The sequence below is a fragment of the Hippocampus zosterae genome, chromosome 1, assembly GCF_025434085.1.
Source record: "Hippocampus zosterae strain Florida chromosome 1, ASM2543408v3, whole genome shotgun sequence".
In the NCBI taxonomy this organism is placed as follows: Eukaryota; Metazoa; Chordata; class Actinopteri; order Syngnathiformes; family Syngnathidae; genus Hippocampus; species Hippocampus zosterae.
Genome location: NC_067451.1, coordinates 15156261 through 15178131, shown reverse-complemented (window position 1 = coordinate 15178131; position 21871 = coordinate 15156261). Strand labels below are relative to the sequence as shown.

The 21871-nt window shown below is 40.4% G+C and overlaps 1 protein-coding gene across 2 annotated transcripts in view; it reads right to left on the bottom strand.

The window, feature by feature from the left end:
• si:zfos-2326c3.2 (mitogen-activated protein kinase kinase kinase kinase 4) overlaps positions 1-21871 on the bottom strand; it is a 48122-nt gene that overhangs the window by 16071 nt on the left and 10180 nt on the right. Inside the window, exons 3-18 of one of the 2 annotated variants that reach the window (XM_052071385.1) lie at positions 18616-18672; positions 14908-15033; positions 14677-14787; positions 13730-13820; positions 13466-13596; positions 12122-12176; positions 11932-12010; positions 10556-10728; positions 7553-7625; positions 6464-6587; positions 6299-6394; positions 6081-6215; positions 4898-4939; positions 2206-2526; positions 1498-1632; positions 440-574 (exon numbers count right to left, since the gene is read on the bottom strand). In XM_052071385.1, the coding sequence (XP_051927345.1) occupies positions 440-574; positions 1498-1632; positions 2206-2526; positions 4898-4939; positions 6081-6215; positions 6299-6394; positions 6464-6587; positions 7553-7625; positions 10556-10728; positions 11932-12010; positions 12122-12176; positions 13466-13596; positions 13730-13820; positions 14677-14787; positions 14908-15033; positions 18616-18672 (1884 nt within the window). The remainder of the gene's footprint in view (positions 1-439; positions 575-1497; positions 1633-2205; positions 2527-4897; positions 4940-6080; positions 6216-6298; positions 6395-6463; positions 6588-7552; positions 7626-10555; positions 10729-11931; positions 12011-12121; positions 12177-13465; positions 13597-13729; positions 13821-14676; positions 14788-14907; positions 15034-18615; positions 18673-21871) is intronic. The other variant, XM_052071393.1, reaches the window with a different exon arrangement.

Sequence of the window (21871 nt, the reverse complement as noted above, 5' to 3'; positions counted from 1 at the left end):
AACTTAACATAGCAAATAGACGGCTCTATTAGCTCTCCTGTTTCTGTTGTGGTTATTACTTGTCCTATTAAATGCAAATGCCGTTCTGTTCGTAAATACACCGAATGGGGTATTTTGTTTGGACCTAGCAGGACAGCCGGTATATTAGACACAGAACATTGGAGAGAGAAAGTGAGTGGCACCGATGTAAAACATAAAATGTCTCCTTCAACCAGAAGCGCACACACTTGCTGCAAATATAAATACTCACTCATGCTTAGAACACACAAAAACACCACACGATGTGAGGGGGCTTCACATCCAAGGAACAACACCTTCCTCCTTTTGATGCCGGCTTGCCATATGATCACATTCACAAGAAAACACAACAAAAGTGCCCTATATGTGGCGCTTCTTACAGTCAGAAAAAAAAAGACAAAAGATAAAATACCAGTACTACCTTAGGTGGTGTCTCAGAGTCCCAGAAGACATCATCAGAGGGCGACACAGGTGTGAACGGGGACAATGCTGAGATAGCCATATCTGACATAGAGCTGCTGTGAGGGGCAACTCGACTAGAGCGCAAATTGGCATTCTGGGAAGAAAGAAAAAAAATATGCGCGTTACTTACATCGAGGAAAAAAAAATACACACATTGATGTTAATCTAAGATAAGATAAAATCAGATTTATTTGTCTCACAATGGAGAAATTTGCATGTACTGCACTGTGGAACCTTTAAGTTGAATCACCCCATGGGTTGTACAATTTATGAATTTGACCAAAACCTTCTTGGGGGTTGTGTGTGTGTGTGTGTGTGTGTGTGCATATTACAGTTTGGTGGCTGAAAGTCAATCTAAACTCAAGGCTCCGCATCTAACGTTTGGCAAGCTTCGCGGGTGTGTGGTGGATGTGATCATATAAATGTGTGCAAGTGTGGGCATCAAACCTTCCGAATCATTGTGGAAATCAATTAAATGAATGCATTATTATGATTGTCAGCATGACTTTATTATTTACATACATTATCCCAGGGGCCTGCATGCAACTTTGGAGGGCAACGTAGGTGGCACACAACCGATGGTTGGCAGGGGGCAGATACATGTGGTCGGCGGGCATAGTTAAGTCCTCAGCAGCTCATTCTGTTTTTAATGAGGGAACCTGCTTATGTTGTCTGGTGCCACACTAGGAAAAAGCAGTGGCAATGCTCTGATCATGTACAGTTTGCGATTCCTTTTCAGGACAAAGCTGTCGCCCATGTGGGATGTGAGCGCGCCGCATTTAAAGGAAATGAGAGGAATCAGTTAAGGTCTCGCCGATAGTGGTGCAAACAGCCAAACTATCATCCCCCAATCTAACCCAACTCAGCGCAGATTTACGATGCATGTTGCACCAGACTTGTCACGAATATAGAACAGAATGTTTTCCAATTTGAACAAATCAAAATTCAAATGGTATAGGTTGTTCTTCGAGGTTTCACTGCACTCCAGTTAATTTTCATGACAGGACTGTGAAATACCTGATTAATGTGAGCTCTCTGCATGGCTGGAGTACAAGGACTAGAACTGCTACCAGAACCTAGTCTTGAGTGCATCTCGTTGGGCAGGCCAGCAGCTAAAAGCATCCTGGCTATATGTGAGTCCTGGTAATCCACCTAAAACATGAAACAGATTGTGCCTGTAAGTGTGCCCTATACAGGAAACTGATGTCAACGCCTGTGGGGTAGGAAAACTGGCAATATCAAATAGGAGGAGAACCATTGGACCTATAAAGAGGAGTTGATGACACTAAACACATGATAATAGTGTGGTTTCATGAAACACAAACCAATTTTATGCTGGCCATATAACACTACCTTATCCCAAACACTTAAAGAGCATTTTGGGTATGATTATACTGTGATGTGCAGTTTAAGGTCAACAGCCACTGAGAGAAGTCCTACTTTAAAAATTGAGCAGCAGAAAAGGATGGTTGTTCCGAGGTTCCGACGATGGGAGTACTTTATGCTGTATGAGCAGCAGTCAAAACATTTCATTTATGTTCTTCACAAGGGTGAGGGGTACAGTTGGCGGTAAGGGGTAAAGAAGGAAACAGCAGCATCAAAAGAGAAGTTCAGTGATTTGTGAACAGACAAGGCCACACAGCCAAGGACAGACAGCCTGTAACACAACGTGAGGAACGGCAGTGATAAAAAGGTGTTTGATAGCCAAGGAAGGCAGGGCTTTACCGCTGAGCGCTGGCAGTTTGCGTTGCAACTGGACGAGGAAGCAGCGGCGGTAGCGGGAGGAGCACTAGTGTTCCTGCTGTTAGCCATTAGCTTTTGGACAGAAGCCTCTGGCTTTTCTTTTTGCCTCTCCCGGTCCCTCTCTCTCTCCCCGTGTCTGTTGTCATGCTGCAGGGACAGGAGCTGCGTTTGGTCTTTAGGCAGGGTGCGGTGTGATCTCCTGCCTGACGATGGCTGCTGATGTTGGGTCTTGGCTGGTGACTGGAGATGAAGCTGTGAGTGCTTGGCCTTAAGCTGAAGCAGCTGGTTTGGAGTCACAGCTCTCTATGCAGCAAACATGGAAAGCACATATAGTAACAGACAGTGCCAGGAAGCGACTAAATGAAGCAGAATTTGTGTACGTCCAAAAAGGTGGCGAATGGTGCAAAACCTCTTCAATCCGCCTGTAATAACATTTTCAATTAAAGCACTCTAAATGCATGATAATAGCATTTATCTGGATATTACAATGGATAGGCATAGGTTACCAGACAAGTCAAACAATGTCAACCATAACTCAACACATGTCGAGTATTTGGGCATAGTTAGCCCAGTCAACACATTGCTCAATGGATGTTACAATATATAAGGAGACATTTTGGACCAATTGATCTCACCCGAACAGATGTGGAAGAAAACTTTGAGTGTACACCATAGTCAAATTCACAAGAATACAACCACGTGAGTATCTTCATCCTAAAAAGTCTGCTAGTTGTATGTTCACGAAGAAACGGATTAAAATTTTACTTTTCAATGAGGGCGTATACTCAAGTCAAGTCAACAGTATTTATAGAGCACTTTCAAACAGCCATCACTGCATACAAAGTGCTGTACATGGAGCAATTTAACATGCACAATAAACAGTAAGACAAATTGGTAATAAAGGCGGTAGAAAGCACCAAACAGTAAAACCAAGAACAAATCTAAGTCATGCTGAGTCGAATGCCAAAGAATACAAGTGAGTTTTGAGGAGGGCTTTGAAGGTATACTCATTTATTTTGAGCACTGCAGAAGTAACTACTGGACATGTGGTGCCCTGAAACAGGAAACACCTGTCTCTGTTGACAGTGCAGAATATTTTACTCAAACAGGGTTGGTTCACAATTAAAAAAAAAAAGTGAAATGTTTCATTTAGGTGTATAATCTCATCACCAGGCACAATACATACAAGTTTACTACATTGTCGTGCCTAATGTGTTATGAGGTGTACCACTCCTGAAAGACGAAAGTGATACCGTACTGCTGACAACCTATTGAAAATAATAGCAACACTTTCGAAGGAATATACTAAGTGACAGAACAAGAGAAATAGCAGAAAAGACGAAGGATGCATGCTGGGCATGCAAGGGGGGGGGGGGGCACAGCGGTGAGAAAACAAAGAAAGGAATAGTAGACATCAAGCAAAGAGTTGAGACAGAAAGAGGCTTTAGAACCAAGAGGAAGGACCTGCTGTGATAAACACTGGTTGAAAAGCTTGTCAGAATCTAACATCCCAGCTGCTTCACTGTGTGTGTCATGGCCTTCTCTCGCAATCCTAACAGGAGTACCTCTAAAATATAGAATTAAAAATGAATTATTTTCCCCTCACGTTACATCTAAATGAAAAACACAGGCTGTTCTACCAGGGGTCTACAAAATCAATTCCATGGCTGACCTACATGCTGTCTTTCTACATTTTCTATTACTAATTGCACATAGTGGCAGTCTGCATTAGGGCAGCACAATACAGTATATTGGAAAAACCCCATCACCGCAGTAATGGCACATGCAATATGTGTTCCACAAAGACGTGCAATAAATTCATAATTCATATTCATGGAATTGCACGCCTTTACCCTTACCTTTAAGGTGCAACCCTTAAGTGTGCATCACCATCCAATAAGAAAACAGAATAGGGGTATTACTAACACTAAACTTTAAAATAATGTTGCCGTCTAAATTAAGTATTTTGTTCATTAGATAATAAATAATAATAATACTTATACTTCTTCCATACCGCTTGATCCTCACTAGGGTCGCGGGGGGTGCTGGAGCCCATCCCAGCTGTCTCCGGGCAGTAGGCAGGGGACACCCTGAATCGGTTGCCAGCCAATCGCAGGGCACACATAGACGAACAACCATCCACGCTCACACTCACACCTAGGGACAATTTAGAGTTTTCAATCAGCCTGCCATGCATATTTTTGGAATGTGGGAGGAAACCGGAGCACCCGGAGAAAACCCACGCAGGCCCGGGGAGAACATGCAAACTCCACACAGGGAGGCCGGAGCTGGAATCGAACCCGGTACCTCTGCACTGTGAAGCCGACGTGCTAACCACTGGACTACCGGGCCGCCTTATAATAATAATAATACATTTTATTTATAAGCGCCATTCAAATACATTCATTTTTTTAGGTTCATACCATAAACCTCTGCAAATTCTTTTAGAGAACGGCACTTTGTCATTTACTACTTTTTACTATTAAGGTAGACACACACATGCATGTAGCAGCTTGTTTTCATGTCCATTCCGTATCTTTCTTCAAAATAGTCTAAAAGTGCATATGCATAAAATAGCATAAAAGGAAGTTGAGACACATTTTCATGCTTACAACTACAATGAACAACAAACTCAAACTTTAGTGAAAAATGTCAGAATGAAAAAATTAGTTACCTGCTCTGAGTCCAGAGGCCTGATAGACACATCAGCATTGTCCTGTTAAAGACAAAAAATAACACATACTTTATGTCAATATCATTGACAAACAGGAGTGGCTTGTGACTTCGCCACCATCATTTAAGCAGGATTCAAAATCACCCTCCCATTACGAGTGCACATAGGTACATGCATACATGCATGTACAAATATGCACACAAGACATCATCATGACCATATTTTTACGACCATAAGGCGCACATACAAGTCTTGGATTTTCTCCAAAGTGGACAGGGCACCTAATAATGGGGGTTGCCTTGTGTATGCACCGAGTTCCAAAAATTTGTGAATGATGCTGTGTGACTTCGGTGACGGGTCCGCTTTGACAGACTGATGTTGTGCCAACGCGTTACTTATATTGAGGAAAGGTGGGTGTAACTGAGGACAGCATGCAGACGTTAAAGTGGGAAGGGTGGGAGTGAAAGAGAACGTTCATTTCAGATACAGAAGATTAGGATTTATAAAGTACAACCGAACTCAGGTTTGCTCCCACTGCCTTTTTTAAGAACATACACTGGCGTGCATGCATGCTACCATATGTATTTTTTAAGCTAGCGTAAATTTTACCATGCCTGCGTCCAATAATACAACGAGTCTTGTGTATCTGATACATACAGAAATAGCACCCGTAACTGCCACTCCGCCTTTAATACGGTGCACCGTATTGTCGTGAAATGCACTAGGATATTCCAAGATCGGAAGATGACTTTTGAGAGGTGGAACCTAAAATATTCAGATTGCAAGATGGTTGGAAGCTCTTAGCCAAAGCCCTGTACTAAATATTTTACCATGACCTCTTTGTACATTTCTAAGGAAAACTCTCTTGGTGCCCAAATAATTTATCTTTTTATCTGTTTTACATTTGCTTTTGTTTTGTCTTGCCGTGTTTTATCTATGCTGATCACAAATCTGCTCGCCCAATGAACGACTAGCAGTGGTTTACGTCACTCAAATGTTGGCTGCTCAACATGTTTGCAAACTTGATAAGAGTTTTGTCTAAAAATTATTTTGAAGGAGGAAGGAAGGATGCTCGTGGTATTTCAAAACGATACTTAAACCAATCACTTTTCAACCAGTGTGTACATATAAGCACATTTTGACACAAGTTCTCATACAACTTGAATAAATATGTAATCTGTACCCGTTTCCTGTCAGTTTTCTGATATCTGTCAGTCTTTCGGATTCTGTTGTCGCAGTTATCAGATTCCTCCCCAAGCATAAGGTCTTGTAATTCTGCCCACTGAAAGGCAGCATCTGACAGCTGTCGCCTCTGTTGCTGGAAACATTCCAATGAAATCAAAGTTTATTCTATTTTGTTTTTAAAAGCTAGAAATGGCAAATCAAACAAATAGCACTTACGTCTTCTAACATTTGTCGTTTTTCATGTTGTTGTTGGATCCTCCTCTGTCGATCAGCCAATAACTGCTGCTTGTATTGTTCTTGCTCTGCTATTTGCTGCAGTAACACAGTTACACAGTTTTATATCTCACTGTGTGGCAATGGTTTCTCATAAAATCAACTAACCTGTTGTCTCTGCTGATCCCCACCAACTCTGTGGCCCCTCTGTCGGCTTTCTTCTCGATCCTCTGTCTGTAAACGCAGAAACTCCCGCCTTAACGTCCATTCACCAGGAACATTCACTATTGAGCTAGAGGAAGTGAAGGAGCGAATGAGACATATTAGATCAATCTTAATTCAAACCGTTATTAATTCATCAATTATAATCATAATCACATCAGATTTAGATTGATAATAACAGAATTACGACCAAAATGATCAACCAACATTTATACATATTTCCAAATTGGAAAATATCAGTTCACGAAGCCATCCACTGTTCTTCAGTTTCATAAATAATGTCCTGTACTGTGGAGATGCATTTAGGAGTACTTGGAGATCAAGGGTCAGGGTCAGCCAGGTCTTCTCTGCTGGCCTAAACCCTATCAGGAGCACTAACCTATATGTATAACCTAAATTCTAACTTTTGTCTCATGAAATTGTATAAACTTTTTCCCAACAGTGTCTTCTAGTTTGTGTAAGTGGATGATTCCAACCTCTATGTGTTGCCATGTTAATTTTCTGCCCAGGGCTTTCAGAATCAGTAGTGCTGGCAGATGTAACTCAAACTATATTGTTAGCACTAAGAGTGCTTTTTAATGGATATGATTTCAAATTTGCCCTCACGGGGCCAGTTTGTTTGAACAAGTGAAATCCATCTGTAGGGATCTGCATGATTAATACATTTAATAATCAGCAGCTCTGGTTAGAATGGTGTATTTTAAATCAAGATTTAATGTGATATTAAAATGAAAAATGAATTGATTCCAAACGACTCAAATGATGTGCGTAGCACAGTTGTGTGCTCTTCTATTGCATTCCTGCTTCGTGTTGATTTGTTTCTATAATTGCAAGATGACAGTGTAGGTATTTAGTAAAGGATTCATTTTGGGAGAGTCCCCTCTGAATCTGAAGCTAATAAATAGTCAACATACTACGAGACGACTGCATTGTTTGTTTAGATTATACGTGAAATAATCTTGTTTCCTTCTGTGTCAATATGTGCTATGTTTACATTTTTACAGCTGTGGTTTCTTTTCTTGTGGTGACATTTACCTGGGTTCTCCTTCCTCCTCGGTGACCTCGTCTTCTTCCTCTTCACTTCCACTGTACTCGTACTCTAGGCCCTCTGAACGGACGACAGGAAGTGCAAGAGAATAACGTGTTAACATTATTAATAGTACAAACCCCAAAAAGTAATTATCTGAAATGGGTTACGAGAATGTGAATTATAGTACCCTTTGTAAATACAAAGTGTAATACAGTATGTGGAACCAGACTTCTCAAATGACTTTGCACGTGACCCAACCTCCTCATTGTCTGTTTGAGTTTGAACACTACAGTTTGTCTATTAAAGTCAGCTTGCAGTCTTGGAGAGATGATGTTAGATAATGACTGGTGCCTGGAGGGGTTGAGAAGTAAATATCGTAAACCTCTGCAGATTCTTTTAGAGAGCAGCACTTTGTCATAATTAAACATAATTCATTACAGTGGACCACATGATATCAAAACTATATACCATATAGCATGCTATATACAAATATTTGTACATCAGTAGAGCCCTGACTGTGTTTAATTTTGAAATACAATTTTATCCTTTCATTCACTGAATGAATGAATGAATGAATTAATTAATTAATTTTATCCTTAGTCCCAGTGATATGCTCATGCAAATCTTCCTCTGTGCCTCAAGGAAGCATATTGTATATGCATATGCAGGAAGACGAGCCACGGCAGCGTCAAACAACATTTGCTTCACATATGGTCCGGAAGCATCTATGTAATGTGAACATTTAATTGGCACACCTTATGTTACCATGGAAGGGTTGCCGAATACAGGTGTTTGCAGAAAGTAAAGACCCATTCCAATGATGAACATAGAAATTTCTCTGCTGTGCTCTTTGCTGGTGATGTCATTTGGCTCAAGCCACCGAGATCTGATCCACTTGCTGAGACACTACATGTACATGGCTTAATGCCAAGTTTTGGTGACACCAAAGACTATTATGAAGGGTTAAAAGCTAAGATCCTTTTGTTGGCATAAATCCGCACAACTGTACTGCACAATTTCATTGATGTTGTTTAATCAACTAAAGCTGTGCCCCCGACCCCTGTCCCACACACTATGACTAGTCGTTAATTTACGCACACACATATTTTACCTGTCATGAGTGCATTTTTAAAGGCTAACAGAAGATTAGAAACACATGGTTTTCCTCTGCTCTACTTCCTTGCCCACGCAGCAACTCTCTCACTTAAACCCTCTGTTTAATCTCACTTTCTTTCTCTCCTTTCACTTTCTTTCTCTTTTGTCTCAAGAGTTTCCAGATAACAATGCATTCATCTGATGGCCAAGATAAGGGTATTCTACCTTAAAATATCAAGTCTTAATGTAAAAAAAAAAAAAAACATGAAGTAGATCTGTAAATGTATTTATTATCTTTTGCCCACTCCATGTGTTGCGGGTTGGCTGTGGCTCAGGAGGTAGAATGGGTCGTTCAGTAACGGATAGGTTGGCTGTTTGAATCCCGTTTGGCCCGAGTCATGTGTCGTCATGTCCTTGGGCAAGAAACCCCGCCACCTCGCCTGCGGTGTCACTCATACTGGTGTACTGCTGGGTGTGAATGCTTGGTGGTGGTCAGAGGGGCCCTCGGCACACACTGGCAGCCTCACTTTCGTCATCCTGCCCAAGGGCAGCTGTGGCTACAGATTGTAGTTTACCACCACCAGAGCGTGAATATGTGCGTACATGAATAATATATCACCTATGAAGCATCTTTGAGTTTCCAAAAAAGTGCTATAGAAAACTGACGCATTATTGTTGTGCTCACAAAAAGGCAAAAGTATCCTCATGAAAGCCAAAAATAACCCCCCAAAAAACTGTCGTCTATATTTGTATCAACATATTACATCATCTTGCTTTTCTTGTGTTTCATTTTTAAAACAAAACATAAGTTAGCGGCAGTGTATATTCGACAATAAAACAAAATGCTGTCCCCTAAACCTAATCTACTCTGAAGCAGTCACAATGATCCATCCATCCGTCCATCCATCCATCCATCGGGTAGTTATAGTTCCAAGAATTACAGCACACTGTCCACCGTTTGTTTTGACCTCAGCTAAAATTACTGTTTGAAGGACAGATGTGGTCTCATGAAAATGAGCCACTGTTCTAACTGCCTCTCTTCTGTTCTGGCAATGCTAAGTGTGGCTTTCATTACCACAATTACTAGGAGCAGAACTGAATAAAGTTCATTCTGTCACTTACTTGGAGAGGAAGCAAACAAGTTCAATTCTATCAGACAGTTTTTTTTAGGTTGTTATTTAACTGACAGGTTTTGGCCTTTTGTCCAAAATTCCATTCTGTTCCATGCGTTTGCTCTCCGCCTCAATTTCCCGCACCTCCACCTGCCAAGTTTGCTTCATTTCCGAACTGCCTGCCAGAGCCGAACATCTGAGGACGTTTGCTGACCTCCCTGAAATCAACGCCCACCCCCCACTATAACCTTTTGAACATTCAATAAATGACTTGCATGCAAAGCAGCGCTTCTCCAGTATCTGCACTTGGGTTCTCATCCCGGATCCTTGAACCCTAACAGGTAACACTCTGATATGTATTCAAAAAAGTGAATATGAAGCACGTCAAAGAGCTTTGGACATCATATGGTGTTGATAAAGGGCACTCAATTTACCATTATGATGAAATGGGATTTTTCATTTTTGGGACAATTATGTGTTTTTTGGCAAAAGTAAAATTAATAACCCATTTGAATTGATTTGGTATTCAGTGGTTAAATGGCAAACAAATATGCAAATGTGGATATATCTATCTATCTATCTATCTATCTATCTATCTATCTATCTATCTATCTATCTTTTTTATGGAGGGTGTGGGTGAAAAGACACAATTTTTCCATTTTGAAACAAGGCTGTAATTTTCCAAAACTAAAGAGAACATGAATATTTTGAAAATGCTCTGTATAACGCCTTTATTGTTAGTACAAGAAATTATGAATGTTGTTCATCCACAGGATCCGTGGGCAAACAACATCCAATTACCTTTCTCCTTTTTCTTTCTGGTTCTGTCGAGGTGATCTTTGAGCATAATGCGAACTTGTCTCTCATTAGTCAAATCTCGGATGAAGGCATGCCTCAGCAGTATGTCCGTTGTGGGCCGGTGCAGATGGTTCTTAACTAGGCAGCTATCAATGAACGACAGAAAGCGCTTTGACCTGTGAAAAGATGAAAAGAAGCAAGACATGATGGGAAAAATGGATGAAGAATGTGACAAAAAAATTGGTACTTGTTCTTTCTGGAGGACTTCTTGCTCAAACTCGCAATAGTCTTGGAGGGCATTGAAGCAACTTTCTTTTTTGTTTTTGTTGGAAATGTAAGCTTACCTGAACTTAAAATACAGTTATAATTTAAACTTATTCCTTTACAACAATTATTTCCAAGATTAAATAATTAATAATAATAATTAATAATTATTATTTCCAAGATTATTGTGAATGGCACATAACAGCAGAATAAAAACACACAGCAAAAAATAAAATACAGCAATAAAGAAACACTTCATACTTAAATTGCAGTAACTGTATTTTGAAATTCAAACTCACCCGTGATTAATTGGAACAGCTACTAAGAAAAACCCTTTTAAAATGTTCAGTTGACAGTCTGCCTTTTGCTCAATGTTTCCAATATGTAAATTATAGCCAAAAATATTTGATAGATGCCTTACCTATATTTTTTCAGAGGAAGATCCTAGAAAACACATTATATGCCTGAAACTGCAGAGTAGTCGGGCAGGGAGAGAACTGCATCCTTTCGAATGTTAGAGCTATTGAAGGCTATCCTATGAACTTGGGTTTCTTATGACATTAATAGTCAACGACAGACAGCACGGTTCTACCACCATTTCAGTCTGAGGGGTATATTCATTATGCAAAGGACTGAAGGGGATGACGTAAGAGTGGGAGGAAGCAGACTGAAAACTTACATTGATAATTAGTCCTTTATGATTATTGTGATGGAGATGGAACTTGTGCTTTTTTAATTTACGAGTTTACAAGTGCTTACGAGTCTAATCTGCCAAAAATGTGAATTGCACTAATTAAAATGGCTGATCGGTATTTTTATGAAATCATGAGACAATGTTTTTGAAGAGACAATTAAATAGATATTTTTAGCATAACCTGCATGTTGCCAATTTAATTAATTATAAATCACATTTATCTGAATATTCCTATATCTTAATCAGCAACCCTCATAATGACAAGCTGTATAGAAAATGAATGGATGTTTGTCCTGCCTTTTGTTTTAGGTCTGGTGTGTGAAACTTTCAACAGACTGCTTTTATTGCCTTTTTTTCCACCAAAGGAGCAAAGTAGCTTTTGTGCATGTGTGTGGATGCATGTTTGCATGTGCAAGCTCACCATTTTTTGGACTTAAGTCTGGGTGGAGGGTTGCGCGGAATCAGAAACAGAGCTCTCATGGGATGCATGTCACAGAGAGCTACACACACATGGGTTCAGGGCGGGACAGAGGAACAAAATATCAGTCAACGATAAATCCTGAGAGGGAACGTACAGTTTATAAGAAGTAATAATGCAGGAAATGTCTTACGAGGGGCTCCTTCTGCCATCTCTAAAGCAGTGATGCCTAAAGACCAAAGGTCACTCTGACAAGAAAGAAAGGGGAAAAAAAGTTTAAGTCAGGTGCACACACAAAATGTCAGGATGAACTCACTACATTAGACTACTCGATGTGAACAGACTTGTAAACAGTGGCAGCTTGTCAACAGATAAACTCTGGTGTAACATGCGCAGTAGGTCCTTGTGCAATACACACTTATCAGGTACCATAGGACGCAGAATTCCACCACCCCCAGAGAATAACCTTTAAACAGAGTTAGAATGAAAGCAAAGGTCATTTCCTGTTTGGCCCTGAGTGGCTCGTGCCTTTGAACAGAACTTGCCACATCCAGTATGGACGCCACATCTGCTCTCTAGTTTTCTCAACTCAGTGAAAAGTTGAACGTGAAAATATTTCGAGAGGAGAATGTGTAGCATGGACCGCATTGGTCAGACCAGGTATGGTGGATTCGTGGACTTGAGGTGGTACCTCAATGAGCGGTGAATGCTTCCGAGTTGTTTACACATGGCCAATGATGGTCACCAGATGTTAGCCAACAGTTTTAATGGCTGCAAACATTTTGTCTTTTATTTTTAGAAATTATTGGGAGAAGTAGAAATGTGAAATAGCATCATGCATAAATTATGTTTTGCCAGTAACTTCAGTCATAATGTTACTATGTGAACCACATATATTTAAGGTCTAAATCTAAAACTAAATTCATCAGTCCATGCTTTTTTGCATTTTTGCACTTTATCTGTTGTAAAATTAAACAAATACAGTGCTGAAGGACAACAAAAACTAAAACAATCAAACAAAGAATCTGAATTATTAGAATTGTCACTGGCCTAAAAAAAATCCATATCGTTCGGACATGAATAATAAAATCCATCCATCCATCCGTTTTTTATCACACTTATCCTCACTTGGTTCGTAGGTGAGCTGGAGCTTACTCCCAACTGCCTTGAGGTAAGAGATGGGGTACACAGTGGACAGGTTGCCAGCCAATCGCAGGGCACATACTGTATATTGAGAGAGACAACTATTCCCACTCAGCTAAAGGTAATTTTGAGTGTTCAATTAACCGAAGAAGCATGTATTGGAAATGTGAGAGGGAGCCAGAGTATTTGGAGAATTTAGATTTGAACTCCAGACCTCAGTATTCTAAGGCAGATGTGCTAACCACCTGCTTACCATGCCACAATAATCTGCACGTACAGAATATAAAAATAGAGGTGATTAGAAATGTCCGGATTCTCTTTTTTTGTTTGTTTGTTTTTTGTACAGATATATCAGCTGCTCTGTGTCACTTATTCAGAAACATGTTTTTTATACCCTGTAATCATATGTCGCTTCTGGATTTTCATCACAGGCAATGACCTCTGGAGCCATCCAATATGGAGTACCGATGAAGGTGTTTCTTCGACCAATAGTCTTGTCCAACTGTGCGGAAACCCCAAAATCCACTAAAACGCACATAACATAACACACTATAAAATGCTATGCGATCACTGAACAAATGGAAGGCAGTGGATTGTTGTGCCTGCAGCAATCTGCATGTGCTCAACATGCCACTGTGCATGTGTCCATGTGTCATACCAAGTTTTACTTCGGCATTCTCTGTAAGCAAAACATTCTGTCCCTTAATATCCCTGTGAATCACATGATGAGAATGGAGATGGGAAAGACCCTGGAGGACAAACATGCACAAAAAAACACACATGCACACAGTCAGATGACAAACGAGGTCATAAACAGTCACTGAATAGGGTAACAGTATTTCAAGCTTGTTGAGATGCTTTTCCCCTTCAGGAAAAAATACCAGAGACTATTAGTTTAAGTGGTGGAGCCGAGTAGAACAGGATGCCAATGAGTGGCACAATGTTCAAGTGTATGTGAGTGTAAATGCGCATGTGTGTGTGCGCGTGTGTACTCTCACTTCTTCAAAGGGAGTTAAATAAACAGAGGAAGCAAGTCCTAATTCTGACAATGACTTCACCGTGCGATGCTGAGTCTCTGGTAAGCTTATGCGTGTTATGATGTTGAAACAATAAGAAGACAGCATGGCTGTCGACAGCAGAAAAAAAAATACTGGCAACATTCCCAGCCACAGTGTCTGTCAGGCATATAACTGTTCAGAACCCTTCGAGTTTATTGAAAAGGTGGTTCTCAGGACCTTGTGCTCCCTTATGATGAAAATCACAACACAGAAAATGGTATCAATAAATCCCTTACAGCAGGGATGTCACATTCGTTTTTGTCGCAGGCCACATTGTAATTACAGTTTCCCTGGGAGGGCAGTTATGACTTTCAACCCATTTGATCACTTCATATTTATCGCACATAATACTGACACATAACTACCGGTAGTTGTACCAGTTCACCCATTCATCCACCTTTTCACCACTGTTTAGGGTTACTGATATTGATCTCATGAAGCAGTCTCAATGTACAGGGTATGAAAAACAGAAGCATAACAAATCTCAAAAGATGTGGATGCCGATAACACTTATTTTTGTAGATTTTGTGTATTTGTGTTACTTTACCCTGAGAACCTCTCGGCAGATGTAGGCAATCCAGTCCTCTTTTAGATAGTTACCCTTTGTTTTTTTGACCAAGTCTGTCACAGAGCCAGCTCCACAGTACTCCATCACCAACTAGAGGGACAGATGTCATCAGAGGTTGTGGAGGGGGGTAGGGGGATTATATTCATGTGTGTAAAACTGAGGCTTTTATTTAGAGACATCTCTACACCATTGTACAGTAAAGGAACAAACCCAGAGCTGGTGGTCCTGTCCAGCAAGACCTTTCTTAACAAAAGCTCCATAATATGTTGCAATGTTTCTGTGGTGGGAATAACTCCTTAACATGTTGATCTCCAGTTTTATTTCCTCTTCTTCCTCCTGGAGAAAAAAAGAGACAAATTAGGATCTTTGCATTTTCTTTACAAATGTTAAGATGCAAAATGATATTATACTGGTGTGTAACATCCTTTTGTGTTTGAAGTCCAAATATTTGAGGAATTATATTGACACACCCTCCCCCGAGCATAACATGATAAACCAGGGAATTAAGATTAAATTGAGTAATTAGGGATAGATCAGTAATAATGATTACCTCAATGAAACTATGAAGAAAATCACGAAAGTAAATCACAAAATAAATACTGTAGCGGGGGGATATAGAATTTATTTTGTGATTTCCTCGATTGATTTTCAGTTTTGATGCATTACTTTTAATTTTCATAATTTCATTTAAGAACAGTAATAGTTAATTTACGTTTTTCAGAGGCGGCCATGAACGCCTCTCGAATTGAACGGACGCCTCTCGAGTTGAATGGAAGGAGTGTAGCACCATCTAATGGAGGCATTGTACCTTGTAATGCGATGCGTCCAATGTATGAAAAAATATTAAAAAATAGCCATTCATTGAAGGTGCGCCTCATAATCCAGTGCACCTTTTAGTGCGGAAAATATGGTACATTAAATATAGCATGAAAAAACACATTTGTAATGTGAATGCAACAAACTCTTTTAAAAAAATTTTTACCGACGTGAGATCCTGACAAGCATCTGAGGGGATCCAGGTGTTTGCAGAGTTAGAAGGAGAGGAGTTTGTTGGCCAAATGTGTGTTGGATCATACATGTTCAACCCAGATGCCCAGGATGCATAAAATGCCCCAAACAGCCAGACGTGGAGTGGAGACGAAACCCATTGAGATTGGAAGAATGGTATATATATAGGCTGTGGTTATTAGCCTGGCATTATTGTTTGAAATATGATGCTGTGCTGTAAATTGTGCATGATGGGATGGGTGGTCCATGTATTCTCGCTAGCACAGAGAGCACACTTCATAGTGGCCTGGTGTACTACATTGTCATTGCTAAGGTCATTGTGTTGTGTTGTAGGCCACTCCGCCCAAAATATCGGCAGGGCTTCTGCAACACCGTTAAGTGCAAACCATTACACAGGATTCCTTCCATTTACACGTATAATATTTTGAATCTAATGTTTTCATAAACAACAGACAGAGATTGATTCTCACACCGACCTTTTTGCAAATCCTTAGTCACAAGCAAAACGTTTGAGAAAACAGAGGTTTTCAAAGTGCTTGTAAGAAAAAACGCTTGTCGACACCGGCGTGAGATGCATTCCCTTTGCGAGAATGAAGATATATCGTTGCAATTTTCTGGTCTATTTACTTTGCCATATTCTTTTCCTTGGGCCACTCAAACAACAGTTTGCCTAGATGTGAACAGTGCATCACCACGCAGTGCCAAGGCATTTTCCCGAAGAACTCGATAACAATGGCAAAGAGCAGTTAACAGGACAATCGACAATGCTTTACAATGGCTGACTGGCGACTCAGCATTCTTCAAATGACGTCACTCGCCACAAAAGCATTTTCATTGTGAAGAACATTGCTACGGGTCTATGAACCTTGGTGAGTTGGGTTAAAAAAACCACACACACAAAAGTACAGTATGTTTAAAATATTTTTCGTCATAAGTATTACTCAAAAGGATCAAGCGGCTCGGAAGATGAATGAATGAATGAATATTACTCAAAAGATGCTGAGCAAAGTTGACTTCACCCTCCACATTTAAGACAATGCTGTGCTTTAAAATATGTTTGGAAATGTTATCGACAGCAGGCTGTTCCAAATAAATGTAAATGACTGAAATTCTGTATGAATTCTTGGACAGTGACCCAACAACTCACAGTCAAAGTTAGTCTGTTGTTGACAAAGGTTGAACAGCATTATTTATCAGTATTTATTTTTATTCACTAAATCTAAAGAATGACAAAAAAAGTCCTAAATCGAAGATGACTGTGGAAGAAAGAGGAGTGGGTAGGGAAAGGAGGTTGGATAGGGATGTTCACCGCAAAGCAGGAAACAACTGGGCGCTTGGATCAGTCGCTGACCTCCTTTCAATTGCCTCATGAACAGAGGGGCGGGAATGACATGGTAGAAGTTGAACTTTCACCCCTATCTCAAACACAGCACCTCCTGCTTGTGTCTGCCCAGTGTGCGTGTGTGTGTGTGTGTGTGTGTGTGTGTGTGTGTGTGTGTGTGTGTGCATGCGTGTGCATGTGTGTGTGTGTGTGTGTGTGTGTTGAGACAGAGCCATGCTCATGAGTACAGTCATGCTTTTTGGACGTAGAGATGGGCGTGCTTTCACATGAAACAACATCAGCAAAAATATTGAGGTTTGACGTAATGTGAGCTATGGCCAGTCTTGCTCAATGTGGTTTATTTCAGAGTTTGGTAGCGCCAATAATTCTAATTTAAATTCTGATTGAGTTTTTCAGGGATTTACTCAGATTCCTAAATTGATCACAAAATTCAGTTCATGTCTCCAAAGTGATCCTGATTTCAGAAAAATAAATGAGACTGTCATGCATTCAAAAGATCTGACATGTCGAATGTGGTCACACTGGCCAATGGTATCTTAAGTACTACTTAGTCCAGACGAAACTGGCAGTCAGGCCTACTTAACTACCAATACCTCTGATGACCAAGGAGCTCCCCATCCCTTAATCCCCAGCCTTTCAATTAATCTTATAATTTCAACAGTAAATAAAATGTTGACAAAAATGTTGAGGTTTTGGTACAAATTCAGCTATACATGCATGACTAACATGTTTGACCTACTTGTCAACAACACTCAAATTAGTCTTTCCTCACCTGTTTGTCTCAATATGCAGCTGTAGGACCACAAAATAGAGGACACAATATCAGAGCATTTCCATCTGGAACTGCTACAACATAAGTGTTATCTCTACTGTAATCCAAATTAAACTGGATTGTCTAACTACAGTTCAGATACTTGATGCCCAGATACACAGATTATTATTTTTTTGTGGATTTTGGATAGATACAGTCTCCATCCAAAAATGTGACATCAGTGTGTGATGCTTAATGTGTCTTGGAGACTAATTGTTTCAGAGACAGGTAATTACAACCACTTCGGAAGGGCCAATTGCAGCTCGGACCTGATTGGCCTGAAGCTCAAGTGAACTCCCTTTAAAAGAGGAATGAGGAAGTTCCTGCGGGCCGGACAACTTGGAGAGCATTGGTGCACGTGTTCTGCTGAACCTGGTTAGCTGTTTGCAACTTGCAATAAAGAAAACGGGAAAATCTCCTTCCTGGATCCTGTCTGAAGTGACTTTTTATTCTTTTTTTCACCTGGCCTGTTGTTTCACCTCATAACAGAGTTATTAGGACGTTTAAATTCTTTGTTGGGGTATACCCACCATTGTTGTTAACAAACAATTCAAAGATGAGGAAATTACCAGTGCATCCTTCTACTAAAATGTCCTACTTTCATGATATATCACTGTAAACTTTTTATATGTTCCATAAATTTCCCCTGAAAGCCAAACGCCCCTAACACTTTGTGAGTCGTCTGTGTGTGTGTGTGTGTGTGTGTGTATATATATATATATATATGGAATACTGTAAAGATGAAATGGGACTTTACCTCTGTGACTTCCATGACTTTGATAGCTGCCATTTGACCTGTTTTAACATGGCGACCCTGTTACGAAACATGAAGAGCAATATTAGCAGGAGAATACTTAAGTCATACAATGTGTATTCGTTGATGTCAATGATCGATTGCAATAATTTGTCAATGATAGGTTTCTGCAGTCTGTTGTTGCCGAAGCACAACAGTTCGGGGACGTGTGATGGAGAGGAAATGAGAGCCCAAAAAATCGACTCCCACACAAATACTCGTATTCCAACATAAACTGTTGGTGTTTACTTATGCTGTTTCATTCACTCACCACTTCAACTCAAGTCCCTGTAGGAAATGTTCTTCCTGTTGACACATTTATTCATTTGCGATACATTTAGACATGCTTGGAAATTTTACCGTGAACAGGAACTGTATCAAACCTAATCGAATGTGCAAAAGATGGGAAGGATTGCTGACTTTATTTTATCAAACAAAAGCATAATATGAAAATATGAGCTTCGTCTCGACAGAGTGCCAAAACGGTGCCAAAATTTTTTTTAACAATATTATTATGAACAACATCCTGTATATCAGGGCTACAAATGCCTGTTTGTTGTTTCCCCCTCAGTATCAAAACAAAGGCAGGAATTAATCAGTAATTATTCATATGACCCAACTGTAAAGTGCACAAAGACCTTCTAAAAAGTTTATTATATATAACAACTGTATGTATATGAAATATAGCAGAGTATAGTGCAACACAGGCTCAATGGTAATTAACTGTGCTGAACCAGGAGCTGTGAAAGAGACACACACAACAGCTCATGGAACACCATGTATATTTATAAAACTGTGTGAGGCATTGTCAAGCCCACTAACCCTTATTCATTCTCCCCTTGACATTATTCCTATAATTGCACAGAATTTTGACATATGAGCACAACTGTGATAAATAAGGAAATGGCCTTCCTGCCTTTCCTGTCACGATGGCGTCTGTTAACTGTGCTGCCACCACAAGTTATAAATGTGAAATGTCCGACTGATTAACAGCATGCATAACTGACACACACACACACACACACACACACACACACACACACACACACACACACACACACACACACACACACAGAATTAATAAGCGCAAGTACTTTCTGACAGTGTCCAATACATCTCACATAGACTTAAGCTCCACATTTGTCGGAACAGCTCAATGAATCAAACAGAAACACATTTAAATATGGCGAAATACAAATGCTGTCCATGGCAGACACAAACACATAGTGTCAGAGTGCTCTATAAATATTGTGCCAGTGTAAAGGTTAAAATAATATATCCATCCATCCATCCATTTTCTGAACCGCTTGATCCTCACTAGGGTCGCGGGGGGTGCTGGAGCCTATCCCAGCCGTCTTCGGGCAGTAGGCGGGGGACACCCTGGATCAGTTGCCAGCCAATCGCAGGGCACACAGAGACGAACAACCATCCACGCTCACAATCACACCTAGGGACAATTTAGAGTGTTCAATCAGCCTGCCATGCATGTTTTTGGAATGTGGGAGGAAACCGGAGCACCCGGAGAAAACCCACGCAGGCCCGGGGAGAACATGCAAACTCCACACAGGGAGGCCGGAGTTGGAATCGAACCCGGTACCTCTGCACTGTGAAGCCGACGTGCTAACCACTGGACTACCGGGCCGCCCTAAAATAATATATATTTATGTATATTTTAATCAGATGTAATAGAGACATTTATAACACAGACAGCAAATGGTCAAAAAGACAGACACTTCTGACCTCTGTTCCTTTCTCTGTGTGAAACTGTACATCTGCCGTAATCTTCTCTCTGCCTGTGTGTCTGTCTCGTAAATAACAATCTGTAGGTCATATAAGTGTGGCAGGAAATAGGAAGTGCTGTTCTATTCTCATGTTGCTCCATTTTCATGTTGTACATGTACAATTGGGTAATAGGCATGTCTTGTAACAACCTCATTTCGATTGCAAACAAACCTGGAGGGTGATTGGAGTCATCCTGTTTACAACACACACACACGCAGGCACACGCACACGCGCACACACACACACACACGCAATGGTCAGCTGTGACGTGTTTCGAACTCAAGTCTGCACCACTTGGTTAGTGTTGCTGTTTCATTGAAGTTCACCCGCAAAGCATAAAAAGAAATGTGAAAAAGTAGCATATTTATCCATTTTCTGAACCCCTTTTTTTAAAAAAAAAACCTTCTATCCCAATTTCTATCTGTTTATAATACAAAAAGAGGATGTTATTTCAGATTGACCATGCAGAAAATGCACAAATATAAATGGTGATTAAGTTACTGGTTTGGTCTGGAACAATTGTGCAGTGTTTAGGAAAAGGGTGCCACATTTCACACAGGCTGGTTTACCAAATGGCTGCAGGCTAGTACAAGCTGTAAGTGGTCATTTTTGTATCGGCAATGAAAGGCATGGATTGGCGTGTGCCAATCATGTATTTTTCCATGCAAATTGGCCAATCACAATCGCTGGCTGATCAATTGGTGCAAGTTTGTAAAACTGAATGGCCCTTCCAAAGCGTTGGTCCTGGTCATCATAGTAATGAAATCCATGCTGTGGATTTAAATAATATAGCACCAATCCCCCCAAAATGAGTTATATCTATCAGACTGTGACACGTACATCTTGAGTGTATTGTAATTATTTATCTTTCATGTATTTTGATGGATGAATGTTCGATAGGGCATCGGAGAAAGGAAATGATTGACACTGTTCAATAAAATAGTCTCGACTTAAATGTCACCTTTAGCAAAGATATTGGGAGAGTTGCTTACTGCCTATGAATGTTGGAGGTCGGTATAAACTTTAAACAAGTCATATTGCAACACCCATGTCAGCAACATGCTTGGGTGATTCGCTGCTTTTCTCTTCTCTAGTTTTCATCGCTCTTCGAGCTCTTCCTTCCTCCCCTGTGCTCCGACTTTCTGCCTCTCACCTCTCTCTTCCTTCCTTTATCCTGCTTTGCTTGCTCCCATGGCTCCACTTACGTCTCTTTTTTTTCTTTTGTGCCCCTTACAAAAAGATACAGAACGCAAGCTGGAAAATGTTGCCCAAAGTCCCCTTTTACGGTTTGACCCCAAAACGAGAGGAAGTTGAGCTTTTGAAACGAAAGTGATTTAAGGAAGTGGATTGAAGTTTAAGGATTGCATTAGGGTCCAGCCTGGTTTATAAAGTCGCTGAGGTTTCACAATGTTATCAAACGCATCAGCTGTGGGAGCAG